The following is an 18155-nucleotide window of genomic DNA, read 5'->3' as shown; positions in this document are numbered from 1 at the left end:
CCCGCCGACAAGGTACAAGAGGCAATAACATAAATCAACATAAAGCTATAGAACGGTTTTATAACTTTACATACAATTGTATGAAAGTGCCTTTATCCGGGCTGTAATTCCACTGTTACAACAAGGATTAAAAGGCATTGAATTGAGCGAAGAGTATTAGTCGCATTGACACATTTTGCTACCTTATTGCATTAGTCTTAATTTACCATATGCATTTTTTTCCCCCAGTGAATTTGGTGAGGAGCTCATATTGAGTGAAAACATGTTATTGCAACAGAGTTGTCTGCAAAAATTGAGACCACTAATAAGTGTTTTTTTGTAATTCAGCCTGTTAAACATAATTTTGATTTTGAATTTTTTCAAATTTGATTGACAATGTCAGAAACAAAATAATACACCTATTGCTTTTTTTCCTCTCTATATATCGTGCATACAGTGCATTGTTTAAATTGTTTTTATTGTAACAAATTACTTTCAAATAACAACGTCTAGTAATAATATAAAGTATATTACATTTTGGTAGTAACTAGCCCAGCACCGCACATCAACACCCTCCTCAATTGAAATGGCTTATTAATGTGTGCATATTTTGCTGCAGTGTCACTCTATATCACCATTACAAGCTCCACAGGACCATTTGTCTAGAGCAGGTTTTGCCTGGCAGGGAAGCCAGAAGCCGGCATATTGAAGCTCAGTGGCTGCACGCTTTCCAAACTCCTCACTGCGTCTACAAGCTGGCGACAGAAAAACCCAAGTGCTGTGGCCAAAGCGCGGCGGATCATTACCCACAATCACATGCAGATAATACTATTCAACCACATGAGCTGACAGTTTCTGAATGAACCATCGCAGTTGAGAACTGTGAGCAGACTCTGGAGCATATGGGAGTGACAGCAGTGAAAACACAGGACAAGGCAGGATGGGCTGCACAGGAATTGTCCCAAGTGACAAAAAGTGATTTTAAATGTGACAGTTTGGAGCAGCGTTGCGCCCTATATACTAGTTGCTCCAACACTAACACAGCAGCAGCAGCAGCAGCATGCAAGCTCACAATAACCTCAATGAGTGCAAGTCTGAGAGGGAGCGAGAGAAAAGCAGACCAGCGTGGCCAAAATAACACACTTAAAGTGAACTGGAACACTTCTGTCCACACTAAGGGGTCAGATTTCTTCTTTGAATTGAAAATGTGGCTTTCAGACACGCAGGGCCTATTGCCCATTTTTAGCGTGTGCGTCAATGAGTGTGCAGTGCAGTGGATAAAGACTATGTCTGAGAGTGTGTTTCCCGCCTCCTGGGCTAGTCCAGGGCTATTTACAGTGTTCATTCTGCACAGTCAGGCCTCAGGAGAGCTCACTTATAGGTAAACACTAAGCACATCACATCCACACACAGTTCAAAAGTCAGGTGTTCCCATCCAAGTATTTCTTTTATCTGGCCGTCAACACTCCAGCTAAAACCCTGAGCAAAAAGCTTGAGACAGCTCCATGTACTAGACGCTTCTCTGAGCAAAATCAACAGCGAGATAGAGGATAGGAAGCAGAGGACGGAAAAGTAGCACACAGACATTTTCTGCTCAAACATAGATAACTTATGACACTGTCAGGCCAAAGTGAATCAATTAAACATCTGTTCTGGTGCATGTTGCTGCTGCGTAACAGACTGGAACAGGAACACACAGAGCGCCGCAGTGGAGGCCCACACTGAGGAGCCTTTCATGCTTCATACTGTATCTGCTGCCGTTGTGCGCTGACGACGTATGAATGTGCGCTCTGAAATGCATCGTGTGTGTCATGTCTTGTGTGTGGTGAAACCATCTGTCACGTTATGTTCCCACCACTCTCTAATGAGTAAAAACATGAAGTTTAACGGCACTCAGTGGTGCACAGACTTCCACCAAGGCTGAACAACCTCAATTTGGATCAGATCCAATGTGGATGCCCTCGTAGGTACCCACAGCCTGGATACTGTATAAGCGAATGTCTTCAATGAGAAGTGCTCATTAGGAAATTAAGGAAAATGTTGCCATCAATTGGTAATGGGCTCTTACCATACATCAGCAAAGCTATGTGAAAAATTAAGACCTCCTCCCATATTAGTTTGTCAGAAACCGCAAATTGCAATCAATTACTTGGGTCAATTTGACCCGTCATACAAAGTGTCTGACGTGGTAAAAAAAAAAGTCATTATTCACAATTTGTTTAATTATATATATATACACTACTTAAAAAATATTTTGTAATGGGTCAATTTGACCCACTACAAAACAAGAAGGGATATACATTGACTCAAGAGCTTTTAATGTTTCAGTACAAAAATATATATATTGTTTTCCATTTATGCACAGGGATTTATTTAACCTACTTGTAACATTAGTTACTAGTACTACACTCATGTCCCTGGGTCATTTTGACCCATTATTCAAAAAGTGGAAAACAAATTCAAAAATGTACTTAAGCCAATATAATTACTACTTATTTTTAGCTAGAAATTGTACAATGGGTCAATCTGACCCACAACATAACAACAGTGTTAATGAAACACCTTGCAGGTCAGACCTCTACAACAAAAACAAAAAAACAATTAAGATCACTACCAATGTATATTGTACACCAAAATGTAACCGGTTCTTCCTTACAGAAACTGCTGAACTACAATAGCATTCTGTAAAGCAATGCTGACACCAATATGTGCACTATGAGAGCTACATCACTGCGCATAACTGGTTTCTCCCCCATTGAAAACTCCTCAAGTACACATTGAATAATCATTAAGTAATTAGCGAAAAATCTGAAAATTCATATCAAAAGTGAAAAAGAAATGCCAAATATAGTGGGTTTATCCTTGGCCCACACTCACAGACATGGTTTTTGTGGAATTATAAGATGCCAGCAAATGGAATGCAGCATATTTTGGAAGGCAGGCAACTGGCATGGCCAGTAGAACTTTGAGCTCCACCGAGGCCAAATTTGGATTAGTGCCTAAGTGTGCACTGACAGATGCCCACCTCTGGAATATGACTGATATGTTTCATTGATAACTCTTCTTTGACAAATTAAGGACAATTATGAACTAGTCTTTAAATTCTGAACTTGTGTCTCATAATCATCTTTTGATCTACAAACCAAATGTCTTCACTATACCACAAAAACAAGGAACTAACCTTGTTGTTCTAATACATGTGGAGGAGTGATACACACATCTGTGAATCTACTGCTATTCAATGACCCATTCACAATCGCACATGACTGACTGGCAATCATGCAAAGGTACACAGTCCTAATTCCTAATTCAACTGGGATGGGCTCCAGATCCCCTGCAAATCCGTAACAGGATAAGCAGTATAGCTAATGTGCTGATGGATGAATACTTGTACTTTAATTACAATGTCTGAGAAAAATCCATTAATGGCTTATCTATAATGTAATCCTCCATGTGGGAATAGCGAGTACATGAAAGCAGTCATCTGTTACGCAGCACCTTTACAGAAAGCGAGTGGATCTTTGTATCTGGAATGCTGTAATTGCCTTTCAAAAATTCGAACACATCAAAAAGCATCTCGATGAGGTGAAATGTGGATTGCGCAGGCGTATTTATGATGCTAGCGTTCACCGTCCGTCCGCCGTCACTCACAATCACCGCCGCCAGGTTGCTCGCACCCAGCCGACAAGGTTAACAAGAAAGACGGACTTTTTGGAAGATGAAAGATGAACTGAGTGGATGCGCCAAATCGGCTTTCATGGTCTGCTAAGATTTGAGGCACTATTGGACTCTTATGTAGAGTAATCATGCACATATGTGCACACCTTGAAATAGAATTACAGTGCATTGTCGAAAACGAGCATGTTTCAGTAGACCAAACACTGCTAATTAGCCTCATCCATGATTTATATCCCCCTTGTAAGACCTCACTTTTTGTCCCTGAAAGTCCACACAATGTGATTCTTAAAACTGATTTATAGCTTTGACACACATAAATGCCTTTGACGGGATAATTCCTCTCTAGAGTGCAATCAGAAATATAATGTAGCTGTGTCAGGAGAGCAGGGCAGTGGGTCGAGGGGGGAGTTTAGAACCTCAGCAGCACCCTTTGATGTTTGGCAGTCAATTTGAACATGTAACATGCTTATTACTGAAGTATGTAGCTCGGGAACAAAGAGACAATAACATCTTAAATAGTAGAGAACATCTTCGGAAAATGAACCACTATTGTCAGTTCATCCCTCAGTGAATAGAAACAATGACTATGTTTACATACAGTCAATATTTTAAAGCATTTTTTTTATTCTGAAAATGATCCAGACTGTTTTAAACAAAGACTCTCTGAGGGAATTGAGGATTGAACCCAGAACCTTCACGTTCAGTACGCAATTCTTTGGGTGCGGGAGGAATTTTCACAAAGACTCTCTAAATCCAAAGGCCCTTGAATGCCATATCCACCAGCTTACATGAGGAGAAATTCAGGAGAAGCTGAAGCCTTTTCCAGTCACTTTAAGTCGAAAGCCCAACTACCTGGACTGCATTGACGTCACACCTGTAAAAGCAGGGGTGGGCACACTCGGTCCTTGAGGGCCGGAGTCCTGCAGGTTTTGGATGTTTCCCTTCTCCAACACATCTAATATATGATCAGCTCATCAGCAAGCTCTGCATAAGCCTGATAACGATCCTGTTGATTGCAATCAGCTGAGTTGGAGCAAGGAAACATCCAAAACCTGCAGGACTCCGGTCCTCGAGGACAGTTTGCCCACCACACTGTGTTAAGAAAGGCAGCTATGTGAAACACTACACTACCATTGTCTCCACCCTTCTGACAGAAAACGGATGCGCTTTAGTGATCTTATTCAAGCACTTTCTCTGCTCATGACTTCGCAGTCACCTCATCGAAGATTACCAGCTCAAGTGAGTGCGCCAATCTGTCTCTCAAGCATCCTCTCATCACGCTCAGCCTCAGCCCGTGTGTCTCTTCGCCTTACACATCATGCTCTTTCAACTTTCCCCTGTTGCCAGGTAGCGGTCCGGTTGTTTTCAGGCTTGTTGGGGTAAATTATGGATCAGGTGGCTGGCGAGCAGCGATGCCAAAAACACTGCAGGCATTCCCTGGCATATGCAGACACATTTTCCAAATCCCGGAAAAAAAAAACTTACTTATTCATCTCATGCTTACATGCAGAAGGTTTTCAAACAAACACAAAAAGAACCACATGGAGCACAGAGGCTCTCCTGGAGACATTTGTCAATACGCTGTTGGCTTTTTGCAATTAAAAGAAGGGCGCACCCGTGCTTAACAGCCACACTCCTCCCCCTCTGCAAATCAACTCATTCACACAGATGAGGCGCACACACTTGACAGCAGGGATGTAAGCGAGATAAAGCTGCCAGAGAGATGGGCTGTGTTTGGATCAATCAATATCTTCCTAAAAAATCAGGTGGAAATATCGCACGAGATATTTTTAAGAGTGATTTCTTGAATGTGACAGATGAAACAACGGATGCAAAGAAAGAAAAAGCAGCATTATAAAGATGAGGATAGGGAGTAAGGGGGAGTGGTCCTGGTGTGGTTTTTGCACGGCGAGCCTCACAGTGTCATTACTGTGTCTCCTGGCTGAGGAGCGCAGGGGTCAGAACTGATCCAAACCCACAGTGACAAGTGCAAATGGGATTCTGCTGTCTGTGGCGACACCCTCAGAGCACACATCCCACCGCCTAAACACACACACTTTTCCCTAAAACCCTCCCCCTTCTTTAACACACACACACCCCCCCGCCCCCCCCACACACACACCATTTCCCAAACGCATCAGTCTGTATACACGATCGCTAACACAATCCACAAAGCTTTTTAGTCATCTCTGCTCTACTTTCCAAGACTAATTCAGCAGAGCCACTGAAGTGAGGCGAGTTATGTTTTTGCTATTTCACGCCTAATGAATTGAAAACAAGTTGAAGCTGACATTTTGTTTAACTAACTTTGACGATTTTGAGGCAGAATTGCAAAACAAAGATTCCACACATGACGTGGTTAATCTTGGCATGCAAACCGGACAATAATGTGGTTTAAGGCATGCTGTGTTTGACCTGCACATTCAATCTTGATTCATCACCTCATATAAAAGCCCGCAGGAAAGGATGGTCCCTAAATCTTAAATAGAAGCCACTGTAGAGAATGCATATATATATATATATATAACCCATTGAGTAATGTGGGGCAATGAATATTTACAACCATTCATGTAAGAGGAAAACCAGAAAATGACCATGTTTCCATGTTTCCTCGCCACTTCAACCTGCGTGTTCACAGCCCGGAAGCATTCACACTGTCAGGCAACAACCAAACCAAAAAACAAAAAGGTATTCTTAGAAATTAAATATGAAAAGGATGAAATATGCAGCATGAAATATTTCCCACTGTGCCAGTGCCTCTGACACAGGCTCTCTTCTGCTTTTCCCAGAGCATCTTTTATTCAGGAAGGATATTCTAAAAGCTGAAATAGAACAATCTATTTCCCCTCGCACTCTTCACTTCTGATTTACTGATGAATATTTCAGGAAAGAATGTCAGGAAAAAGACGATGCAACTTCACTCTGGCAGCCGGAGTCAGCCTCACCTCCCTCTCCCTCATCCTCCATCAGTTTTACAAGACAGCTACAAGATCCTGGTGGAAGACTCACTTAAGGAGCAGATTTGCTTAATTTTCTACATGATTTAACAATTTGTGGAGCGAGTGTTCAGGGCCGTGACTGGGAGAAAGGAGGACGGGGTTTGGGAGGGTGATAATAGGGGAGGACCCAGAGTGGGGGATGAAGTGAAAAGGAGCCAAGTGAGGAATCAGAATCTAAACTGTAGAGCTTATTTTTAAACTCTATTTCTTTAACTTTAAAAGTTAGATTTGTGGAAGTAAATCGAGATTGAGCAAATTGTGAATACTGTATGTGAAAAGCACTCAATCCCTCTGGCCTATTTATACCTGAATGGAATGTCAGCGTGTGACACACAGCTTGACAAGCCTGGCTATTGTTCTCAATCTTTGGAGTGACATCAAGCATGTTACTACAGCAGCAAGACGGCAAAATGTGCAGCTGGTACTCACAGCCTCTCAGTGTTGCGCGGGATATTCCTCGGCATGGTCCTGAGCCCCAGCCCGTGGCAGTCGACTGTGGTGCCGCTGCAGGTACACAGGGCAGGGCAGGCACCCACGCTGGCCGTCAGCAGGGTGCACAGCATCACGCCCCACGCGGCGCACAGCTCCAGCTTGCCAAAAAACATCCCTTTGCCCGGCATTGTCAACACTATCCCAGCCTGACTTGTTTCTTCCTGTCCACCTCCTAAGACGTCCTGCTCGAATAAAAATGTCTATATTATCAGTAAATATAAATAAAACAAATATAATTTCCTTTGGGGAGTAAAGCAAAGCAAATCCTTTTTTTTTTTTTTTGTTTGTTTGTTTCGTTTTGAGTTTGGGATCCCCTAAAAAAATCAGTTTTCTTGCTCTTATTGTCTCCTTGCAAACTCTTCTCCTGCTTTGGCTCCGTGGAGTAGCTGTGGTGTGCACACGTCTCCTCCTCACTCAGTCCCACTCCGCTCTGCTTGCCTAAAGAGACGGAACAGGAGGAAAGAGCAGAATGAAAAAAAACTACTCTCTTTCTCTCTCTCTCCTACACACACACACACACACACACACACACCAGTCATCCATCACAAGGATCTACAAATAGCAGACCCCCACGACTCCACCCCAACCCCTCCTCACACAGTATACACCCCCCCAATCAGAACCCTGCCTGAACTCTCATTCTCAAGATCCCTCTTTCATTCCCTGGATTCTATTCACCATCCACATATCTTTATCTTTTTATTCCCACCCACTCCACTCCTTTTCTCTCAGGTTGCCTCCAGGCGTACCCCCAAGAGAGAGGCACCTAACCTGCATGACACTGCATAACCCCTGCCTGAAGGGGAGCTTGGGCTTTGTGTGTGTGGCTGTAAATGCGTACATGTAACAAAGGTGAATCCAGCAGGGCTGAGGAATCAACACAACTCCTTAAAGGTGAAGGGGAAAAAAAAGATGTGTATATCAAGTAGGGATGAGCGAGCACCGATACCAGGTATTGTTTCAAGCCAATACCGGGCCTTATTTCAATCTATCGTGACTTGAGACGTCCGTTTTACGATCGGGAACTATAAATTTGAAATTAGTTGAATAGAAAATTGACATTTATCCATCCTTCCTAACCGCTTATTGCTCACAGGGCTCGCGGGGTGCTGGAGCCTATCCCAGCTGGCCTTGGGCAATAGGAAGGGTACTCCCTGAACTGGTTGCCAGCCAATCCAGGAAAACTGACATTCATTTCGTGCAATTTTAAGGAAAATGATAGGTCTTTATTTAAAATTATCTGCCGGCTTCATCTATCCTTCCTTCCTTTCCTCAGTCTTTCCTTTGGTCCCTTGAGGTCTCTCTAATTTGTTGGAATTAAGATGTTTCTGGGGTTGGTGAAAGATTGTGGTTGGTAACCCGGTATGTAGTAGGTGATGTCTGGTCGGTTTGTATTTCACTTTCCTTTCTTTTCTTTGATCCTTCTTCGGGTCTCCTGACAACCTCGCGACTCGAGCTGGATTCTGAAGTATTCGGTTTAGTTGAACGGTATGGGATTTTTAATAGGTTTTAGGTGAATTAATGAGTACACACTCACACGCACGCACACATGCACCCCCCCCCCCCCCGCCAATGCACACTCACGCACATGAAAAAAAGAAAAGAAAAATAATCTGCCTTTTTTTTAAGTACAAATAGTCGTCATGAGAGATAAGGTCCCAATACAAACAAAAGAGTGGTAGCTACAGTATGAAACGCCATACCCGCTTTGCTGATGGAATGTATGGATGTAAATTGGTATGGCACTCATCTCGTAATGGCAGTGACAGTGACTGTTACTATATTTCTTTCAAGCAAAAGACTAGCATTTACTCCCAAAGGCTAATTTTGACTTTTCTATCTTTATATTGATTTGCATTTTGAGGAACGATACATGCAGATTTGGGCAGGGAACGTCTCATTACTGGGAGTTGTTGACAGACGCTCTACAGAGAAATGTTCACGCTTCACAGGAATGTCTGCGCCAAATTGCTACGAAGCACAAAAAGGAGGAAAATAAGAGGAAATGATTCCAAAACAACAGTGCTTGAGGCTTGTGTAGGACACTATGCGCTAATATTTCTGTTTTGTCTAAGCAGCCAACATGCAAGTGAAAGCCTACTTGGAAAGTCTTTAACTACATCATTTTGCAGCCACTTCCAATAAGAGCTTTGCTCAGATGATGACATGGTCAGACATGAGTCCTGTTTGCTGCCCATTCAACGTTCACTTTCTAGCAATTGTTCACATTTATAAACCTAAACTACCTGTTTAACTTGAGCTAAAATGTCAACAAACAACACAGCTGTTTTTAGTCAGTGCTGTGCTTATAGTTCACCTTGGGACACTTTGAGTCCACAGAGGGATTTTGCTGCAGGGTGTATCCCTGCTAACATAAATACAGCCCAAAGAATGTCATTCATTGGCAGACGCATGGGGGGGAAAAAGTGAAAAGAACATGTGCACATGCAGGTGTACTTATTGATATTTCTGCCGGGAGAGGGAGGTCTATCTGTCTGTCGCAGTAAAAGTGTCGGCACTGTGTAGATCTTACCTAATTAAAGAGGAGACAGTGGTGTTTAGTGGTAATAGGGGGTGGGAGAAAAGTCGTTCCACTTCAGGAATGCACACAAAACACATCAGGAATTATTTTGGTGCTCTCAAGGCTGTGGGAGGACATGTCAGTAATTTATAATTAGACTAGAAAGGGAGACTATGCAAAGCAGAAGGACTTGCAGGACAAACTATTCATAATACTGAGAATATAGAACATTATTGCATTTGTAGAAAACAAATATCCACTTTTCATTTACTGAATGGAAAAGATTAATGAGGTTGCCACCACTTTAAAGTCAGAAACATATTTCTAAGTTATCTGTATTGGATGAAGTTGTTCATGAAAAGACGAGAAAAGCAAGTGTTTTAACAAAAATGCCAAAACAACGCAATAGCATCTCACCATTTAGTGTACATTGTGACAGGACAACGTATAAACATCTAAACTAGAGGTTTTGAGTGCACAGCAGACACACTTGACATGTTGATATCAGTTTGTCCGACTCATTTACATTTACACACTATTATTATGAAAAATCATTAAAAAGTCCGTGCTGCAAAACAATACAGTAATGTTACCATCATAAACACATCCTCATAAATTTACACAGCATAAGAAAACAATGCCATTCTCACCAGCATTTACAACATATACTTACAATACCAAACATGCATTGACATGGATACCATAATGACACACTGAGACATTCCTACTGCATCCACCCACACACCTTCAACTAATTTATTGCAAACTGCAAAGACGTTGGTAACAGTTAAAGGTCAAGCTTTTTTTGCATCCCTATCATTATTTCTATTTGTTGCTCATGGTTTTGAGGCTGGGATTTATATAAATTTCTTTGGATTTGATTTGGCATTCTCGGTGCTGTATTAAGTCATCACCGTTTCCTCGTCAGTCTTATTGACTGCAGTGGATGCATTGATTCACAAAGATATTCTATGGATGCTAGTCGGAAAGAGCTCGCTGTAAAAATACATTGTATTCATTAAAATATGGGTATAATACTTTAACATTTTCCCTAAAAATAAGCTTTTAAACTATTTTGGAATTTTAAAAACTCGTTAAAAATGTCAGTTTTGGTCAAATTCTAATGTAGCTATTCAATTGACTGCAGGCTATCCATTTGCAACTAAGCAGCGCTACCTCGTGGCCATAGTGGGAATTACGAGCACATGCATGAAATGGGGGAAAAAAATAAAAACAAGAAACCAAATACGGTCTTAACTCTTTTAATAAGTCCTTTGTCGAGTTTCCCAGTAGCATCAATATCAACACAGTCCATTTAATTGACTTTGCCACATAATTTTTGTATTGTAACAGCCTGGCAGAGTGACCATGGAAATGGAAGAAACCCCAACTGCTAAGGAAAGAACTTGTCATAAGTAACAGTGGCCCAAAACCCTCACAGAAAGCACCTCACAAGATAAACTACTTAATTTTCCCATAACCAGCCATAAAAAAAATATGGGTAAAAAGTATTTCACAGCAGTAACAAGTAAGCAGTACAGCTCGCATACAATGCTGCAAAGAAAGCAGAACTGACTCCAAAAAAGTAAAATAAAATTTACTCAAAAGAGCATAAAGGCACATTTGTGGGACAGTAGTAAACAAAAAACACACCAAAAAAAGTATAAAAACATATCACAGCAGTGAATTCCTGAAGACAGAACTATAACATCTATAGAAACTGACCTTTGGACCAAGTTTGCATTTTTTTCTCTCACTTAAATTCAATTATAGCATATTACGAACTTTGGGAGACCGAGAAAAGTAAATTGCACAAATTTCGTTTTAAATAGAAATTGCAACACACAATAACTTAAGAAATTCACTTTAAGGCACGTCTCTGGTCTTCTAAATTCAACATTTATATGAAATGGTCCCTCTCAATGAATAAAAAAACAGTATATACATATTTGTAATTTTAAAATAAAAAAAATCTTCTTTTTTTTTTTTAACCATTTGCTGAAGAAAATGGTTAACTGGTTGACTAAATAAACAGCGCATCGACTGCTGAGATGAACAAACTCCTCCAACAAATAACCAGAAATAAAATTTGGCAACCTCCTCTTTGACACATATTAAATCTTCAAATTAAAAAGGGATAGAAAGGCAACACACTTCACAGCTAGATGGGAAGTTTCCTCACTTGTAGTACAGCCTAAAGGAAATTTGAGAGAGACAGGTAATACATAATTTGACATCTATAATGCACTTCTTAGAAAAGAACACACACAAAAATCACGAGTGACATATAAGTAATGTTGGCAATATTTTTGACAGTTGAAACTATCATTCTGGAGTCAAAGCTCACTGTAGGTACTCACCCCTCCACTGTTGGTGTCACCTGAGCAGCTGGCTGCTGGCCTCTGCACTTTGCCGTTTTCCTTACCTGTTGACATTTGGCTTCCAAACACTTTCTTCTGTTTTGGCAAAAAAATATCATCATCAGAATCTGTGCAATAATTACCACGAGGAACAAAAATTTCCTTCGAAAAATCGGATGTGATTGCTTACAAAATGTCACACCCACCCCCCACCCCAATTATTTTTTATTTTGTCATTTGCAGTATCTATGTTTTACAAACACACAATAAGACATATATGTCAAACTAAAGTGCATACAGACAGTTATGCATTTGCACAACCACTGTAGTGTATAACGATATTAGAATTATTTTCAGGTCGACACAGTTAACGTCAACACACCTTAATAATTCCACCCAAAGAGCGGGATCGCCAGTGCTTCCTGCTGAAAGGCGAGTGGGGAACCGCTGAGGGTGTCACCATAGGCTGCTTTTCAAACTAAACACACAAGCATGAGACATTAGCCTGCTCAGTTCTAAGATACATCTCACTATTATTTCACACCAACCTGCCTGATGAGCTTCTTCTTTTTGGCAGACTCGGGCAAGTTGTTGACTTGCTGGTAAAGATCTCGGAGAGCTGATTCAGTGTATGCCTCAGTATCCGTTGACTTCACTAAGCTGTTGCCACTGATTTTTCTCGCGCAAGGAGAAACATTGGATGTAGGCTGGAGCACATGCGGCAGCGTTTTGGTCCCCGACATGATAGTCAGGTCATCCTAGAATAGGAAGAAGAAGAAGAATTAAATCTCAAGGTCATCTCAATAAAGCCTACCGGGTATATGTACGTGGAGCTCAACTACACGAAGAAAACCTATAACTAGATGGAAAAAAATACAGAAAACAAATACTAATGCTATTCTATGAAATACTTAAATTCAACTGAAAGAAAAAATATGGTATACTTAAAAACATTTTTTGAATTACCTTTGACTGAAGAGTTTTGGATCCGGTGAAGTATATACGGGCGTATTCATTGATATATGGAGGTGCCTTCAATGAAAGTAGAGTAAGTGTAAATAGAATGTTTGAGAAAATAAAGCCTGGTAAGAATTACAATTCAATCACACTGATGCGATAAGCATTACACATTCAACTTAATACTCATATTCTTTATGAATTCCCTGGTGTGCCTTTCTCCTTTGCCCCTGCCCCAATTTGCAAGTAACAAAACTGTTCTATCCAGATTTTTTTTTTATTGAAATTTGACCATATCAGAGGATCTCTATCCCAGGTAAGACATGGCTCAAACACTTTTTATTTTATATTTAAACACAAAAAAAAATTTGAGCACTGCCATGGCCCATGATGATAAAAAAATATCTATCAAGGCTGAAACAAAGGTGAACAAGTCTAGTGTGTCTAGCAGGTTACTGTCTGGTTAATGGAGGATGACAAAAACGAGATGGGTCATTGTGATTCTTGGTGGGGGGCAGTTCCAGTGATCTCATAGTGACTGAATGGTAAATAAAAAAATAAAAAAACATCCATGGAAGTGCATCTTTATCCACACCGTCATCATTGTGTAATTGGTTCCTCCTTGTCTGATGAGCCAGCCCTCTCAGTTTCGGAGAAAACTCGCTTTAGACTTTTTAAATCCTGCTAACTATATGTGTCTTTTTTTTTTTTAAGTAAAGATATCTGCTGTGAAAAAGGGTCACTATAAAATAAAAATGGACTGTACAGTGGACAGTCTCAATGTTCCACTTGAGAGAATATATAGTCAAAGGTTTTTCCTGCGTTGGTTTACCTTGAACAGCTTTTGAGAGTGCCTAATGAGAAACGCTATGCCATTGTTTAGCTTCCCAATGTTTCCCTGAAGATCACTTGCCATCACCTGCAAAAAATAAAAATAAAAGGAGAAAAATGAAACGAGTAGGGAAATATTGGGTTTCATGTGATCTAAAAAGAAAGTAAATGATTCGTACGTTCTTGGGCCAGATAATTTGTGGCGCAAACATGGTTGCTAGATTAATAGCGGACATCTTGTTGACATGCTGATTGCGTGCAGTATGATAGAGCAGGTCCAACAGGAGCTTCAACAGACTGCGGTGAGCTGGTGGCAGCAGCATGAAAAGCAGCTGATAGGCTTCCACCTGGCGCGCCTTGTCTGGAGTATTAGTTTTATCTCCTTTCTCATCGAAGAGAGTCATCTCTGTGGACGTTAGAAATAGCGTGTGATATAGAGTCCAAGAAAAGTAAATATATTGTTTTGAGACGTGAAATGATGGCCACCTCCAATTTTAAGGTAGGCATGATAGTGTCTGTGCATTAGCAGGGGCTCAGGCAACTCTCCCAGGTATGCTTTGAGCAGCGAAGCGGCGTCGTTGGGGTGGAAGTCCCCCATCTCGAGATCTATTTCTGCCCCGGCATTCAGCATCTCCCTCAGCGCGGCCTGTCGGAGGCTGTGGCCCGGCACACGGAACAGCCCCTCAATGTGAAGATCTGGGAGAACGCCCAAAAGGAGGAGAAAACATGATGTCAGTGGGTAGACACAGTGAGAGACGGAGTGAATGAAACGGAAAGAAAGAGCGCGAGCGCACCGAGGCAAAGTGCTATGTAATGAATTATTGACTCCAGCATTTGGGGCCAGTCAGTGTCCACTTTTGTGCAAATACGCCATAGGCTTTCCAGAAATAAATCAAGACGACGTCATGCTAATTCAAGGCTAGCAGGCAGCAGAAAGGTTCTCACAAGATTTGAAAGGCAGATGATGACTGAGCAGTTAACAGAAGCAAAGGTAATGCATTGTTTATATAATTACCGCTAACTTTTCCAAGGTGTTCTTGACATTTTCTCTTAACAGAATGCATCTAGTATAAGTGCTATAGTTTCATAACACAGGTGCAGTGCATGTGCTTGCCAAACGTTTTTTTTTTGTTGTTGAGAAGTCACATTACAGCATAATACCTTCAAGTAAAAGTGCTGTAAGATGTGAGGTGATGTTTATGTGAAATGACACTCACTTTTGCTCAGGTACTCAATCAGCTGATAGATCTGTGCTATTCCTTCTTCAGTCAAGGGTGCACCAAAAACTACACCTTTTTCTGAGGGGAAAGCACATTCCAGTAACAAAATGTCATCAATATACAGGAAAGGTGTTTCAACATTCTAAAATTCCCAACTCTTATAAAGGCTCTCTGGTCTGGGTGAGTTCTTTCTCACTATGACTAATCAAGTGGACATCCTTATGAATACAAATGGCCCACTACTTGAGGTCACAATTTTCTTCTTCTTAATGCATTGCTAATGTATCTGATCGAGACACTTTATCAGTAGATACTCAAAATCAAATGACTCCCACCTGGGTGAAACAAAAATGTGGTTGATTCCTGTACATGTTAGTGTTGTGCTATATGTGCATATTTTTCCACACATTTGTGGTGGAACTCAAAAAGTTAGTGGTGTAACTTATTGTAGCCGTTAACTATTTCATGAATGGGTGGTCACTATATTTGCACTACAAATATCTGCATTTACAGTGGGAGAATATTATAACAAGCAAGTGAAATTTAATCAATGTCAAATAGCATAAGGATTCAAGTCAAATATCACCTTTTCGTTTCAGGAAGTTGAAAGAACGGAGGAAGCCAGCAGAGGAAGGCACCCTGGGTTCACAGTCCCCAGTGAGTTGAGCGAACTCATCTCCTGGGAGGTCGATGAGTCGTGTGACATGTGACAGGACCAGATCTGTAAAGGTCTGCGGATGTTCATGTTTCAGCCTCTCGACAAAGAAGTCCGGATTAAAGATGACTGTCTGGCACATGTTTGATGTTTCCATGCTGGTGAACAAAGCACACCTTGTCCCCCTGGTTGGAGAAAATGTGTGCAGACTCGCTGCGGTTAATTACTCAAGACCGTTTCAAATGATAAAAAACAACAACAAAACAACAAAGGAAAGTTATTTTACGTCAAGAAGCTTAGCAGCATAATATGAATGCTACGTAGCATTGTTGGCTCACACCGACTACCTATAATTCAAAATAGTCCTAATGGTATCCCAATTTGAACACAGCAACAGCAACAACAACAAAGTCAAACTTCACCGATTTTTCGTTTTGTGGTTGATTCGTTTTTGAGTTGGTACCTTCTATTCAGCTTATGTGTATTTTGGGTATCGTCCTCAGCCGCCATCTTCGTTTTGAATCTTCCGCTGTTCCAGTTTTAGTTCCGCCCCTTGCTTTCTAATTGGCCACATTAGGTTGACGTTACAAAACGTTGTCGTTCATTGGATATGGGTTGTTTTTAATCTAACATACAAAGTATGTTGTGTATTGTAGTGTAATGTATTTAAATTGTATTGTAATGTATTTAAAAAAAAAAGAAAAAAAAGCGCAATTGTTAAGAATAAAAAACAAGGTTAATTATATTTAAAAAATAATCCTGATTAAAAGGTTGCAATCATCCATTTTCTTTAATGCTTGACCTAAGGAAAAAATTGTATTACTAATTTCCACAATCAAAGTTAGGTCAGGAAAAATACTCAGATGCATATATGTTATGGCCACTTTATTAAAATGGCAAAATAAAAACAAAAATGATTTACCCTCTATTTTTAATTTTTTATGCAGTACCTCTTTTCCCTGTAGAGGTGATTGCCACCCAATCGCAGGGCACATTTTGACAACCATTCATTCAAGTGATAATGTAACATTTTGCAAGATCTCTTTTAAAGCAACCAAGCAGGGTTTGAGAAAAACATTTATTCACATTTGTTTTCTGTATATACAAAATTATTTACACACATGATTGTATATGATAAATACATATGCTCTTCTGTCAATGCACAACACATTTAAAAAAATCAAACTTCAAAAGCAATTTAAGCAACATACTCATAAAAAAACTAAATCATAAGCTTGTATTTTCTGCTTGTGTTATCCCAGCATCCTTTGCCATGGCATAGAAATGACCTTGTTTGTCAAGCAGGTTACTTGGAGAATCAAACTCCACTATCCTACCAGCATCAAGCACCATCACCCTGTAGAAAAGAAGCACAAATATTGAGTTTGCATAATCCTGGGCGATAAGCAGCGTGGGAAAATTTGAAAGGGGGGTGGGGACAACAACCTTGAGCTATCCATGATGCTGTGCAGGCGGTGAGCGATGGTGAGAACGGTGCAGTGTGCAAACTCTTTCCTGATGGTTGTTTGGATCAGGTCGTCTGTCTCCAGGTCCACAGCTGCCGTAGCCTCGTCCAGGATTAATATGCGCGACTTCCTGAGCAGTGCCCGGGCCAGACACAGCAGTTGCCTCTGTCCAACACTGAGCGTGTGTGACACACAAACAAATGCAAGTTGGTAATAAGTTTAAAGCCCTGCTGGTACAGACACCTGTAGCACTGGAATTTAAATCCTCTGCACATTTGCGAACAGCAACTCGCAAATTCACCCTCTGCGGATCTTTTTTTTTGCAAAACTTGACTAAAACTGTTTGCTGCATGGGGGGAAAAAACAATTTACAGTATTCACACTTGTCCTTATATTTCTGAGCTATTTCTGTAATGTTCTTAGATTCCACCCAAACGCCCTGCTCCTTTTATGTTAGCAGAGATGTAGCTAGAATTAGCCGTAAACTGAAAGCTGGCCAGCTTGAAAGCGAACAGCAGCATGATGTTAGATTTCAGTAGAAGTCCAACAGGTAGGTGAGGCTCCTTGACAGTAGGGAGGTAAACTGAATATGATGCAGAGAGAGGTCTGGTTCGTTATTGGAAACGGTGTAAATTGTTAACAGCTGATCAGCTGATAATGGCAAGTTGCTCAATGTAAGGTACAGTGTAAGTACTGAACTACAGATAAAGAAACAATTGCGGTAAGCATATGTAAACTACTGAATCAAAAATGTAATTAAAATGGCTAATAGGAAAGTAGTAACTGTTATTTTTAGACATCCACATTCTTGCACTTTATGTGCATTTTTTCTAAATCAATCTATTTGCCATTTATTTGTAAGGGTAATGTTATTAGATGTGTTTGAAATTCTAGTTAAGTATTTTGTAATCATAGCTTGGTGTAATTATTATGTTTGGGTTTAAACTATTAATACAGGTAATTAAAAAAACAAAAACTTTTCAGTGGGCAAGTGTGT

At 40.6% G+C, this 18155-nt stretch overlaps 3 protein-coding genes across 10 annotated transcripts in view; all 3 read right to left on the bottom strand.

Annotated features, from left to right (window-relative positions):
• Nucleotides 1-7662, bottom strand: part of slit1a (slit homolog 1a (Drosophila)) — a 119767-nt gene extending 112105 nt beyond the window's left edge. For 4 of the 7 annotated variants that reach the window (XM_086092925.1, XM_086092930.1, XM_086092926.1 and 1 more), the window contains exon 1: nucleotides 7086-7661. In XM_086092925.1, the coding sequence (XP_085949051.1) occupies nucleotides 7086-7276 (191 nt within the window). In that variant the 5' untranslated portion in view covers nucleotides 7277-7661. Of the gene's footprint in view, nucleotides 1-7085 lie in introns of all 7 variants that reach the window. The other 3 variants (XM_086092928.1, XM_086092929.1, XM_086092927.1) reach the window with 2 other exon arrangements.
• Nucleotides 7663-10915: 3253 nt separating this feature from the next.
• LOC147164084 (rho GTPase-activating protein 19-like) lies at nucleotides 10916-16216 on the bottom strand. Its single transcript, XM_086093146.1, has 11 exons — nucleotides 16156-16216; nucleotides 15624-15877; nucleotides 15035-15115; nucleotides 14304-14513; nucleotides 13997-14223; nucleotides 13819-13905; nucleotides 12996-13061; nucleotides 12578-12787; nucleotides 12412-12507; nucleotides 12030-12125; nucleotides 10916-11863 (listed from the first exon to the last, which is right to left on the bottom strand). Exons 1-11 carry the CDS (start codon nucleotides 16200-16202, stop codon nucleotides 11831-11833), a joined length of 1407 nt encoding a protein of 468 aa, XP_085949272.1. The 5' UTR covers nucleotides 16203-16216; the 3' UTR covers nucleotides 10916-11830.
• Nucleotides 16217-16764: 548 nt separating this feature from the next.
• The window catches only part of abcc2 (ATP binding cassette subfamily C member 2), a 15463-nt gene continuing 14072 nt past the window's right edge, over nucleotides 16765-18155 (bottom strand). For both annotated transcript variants that reach the window (XM_086092501.1, XM_086092502.1), the window contains 2 exons: nucleotides 17139-17333; nucleotides 16765-17049 (listed from right to left, as the gene is read on the bottom strand). In XM_086092501.1, coding sequence (XP_085948627.1) covers nucleotides 16920-17049; nucleotides 17139-17333 — 325 coding nt within the window. In that variant the 3' untranslated portion in view covers nucleotides 16765-16919. The remainder of the gene's footprint in view (nucleotides 17050-17138; nucleotides 17334-18155) is intronic.

The sequence above is a fragment of the Leptonotus elevatus genome, chromosome 13, assembly GCF_054856555.1.
Source record: "Leptonotus elevatus isolate MCC_2025b chromosome 13, RoL_Lele_1.0, whole genome shotgun sequence".
Taxonomy (NCBI): domain Eukaryota; kingdom Metazoa; phylum Chordata; class Actinopteri; order Syngnathiformes; family Syngnathidae; genus Leptonotus; species Leptonotus elevatus.
This window is presented reverse-complemented; position numbering and strand designations above follow the sequence as displayed.

What these genes read in the sequence shown, in the direction of transcription:
- LOC147164084 (XM_086093146.1), bottom strand. Translation starts at nt 16,202, where the DNA reads ATGGCGGCTGAGGACGATACCCAAAATACACATAAGCTGAATAGAAG. An exon ending in AAATTATCTGGCCCAAGAAC is followed by an intron (nt 13,906 to 13,996) that starts GTACGAATCATT and finishes TATTTTTTGCAG; the next exon opens with GTGATGGCAAGTGATCTTCA. An exon ending in ACTCTCAAAAGCTGTTCAAG is followed by an intron (nt 13,062 to 13,818) that starts GTAAACCAACGC and finishes CTTTCATTGAAG; the next exon opens with GCACCTCCATATATCAATGA.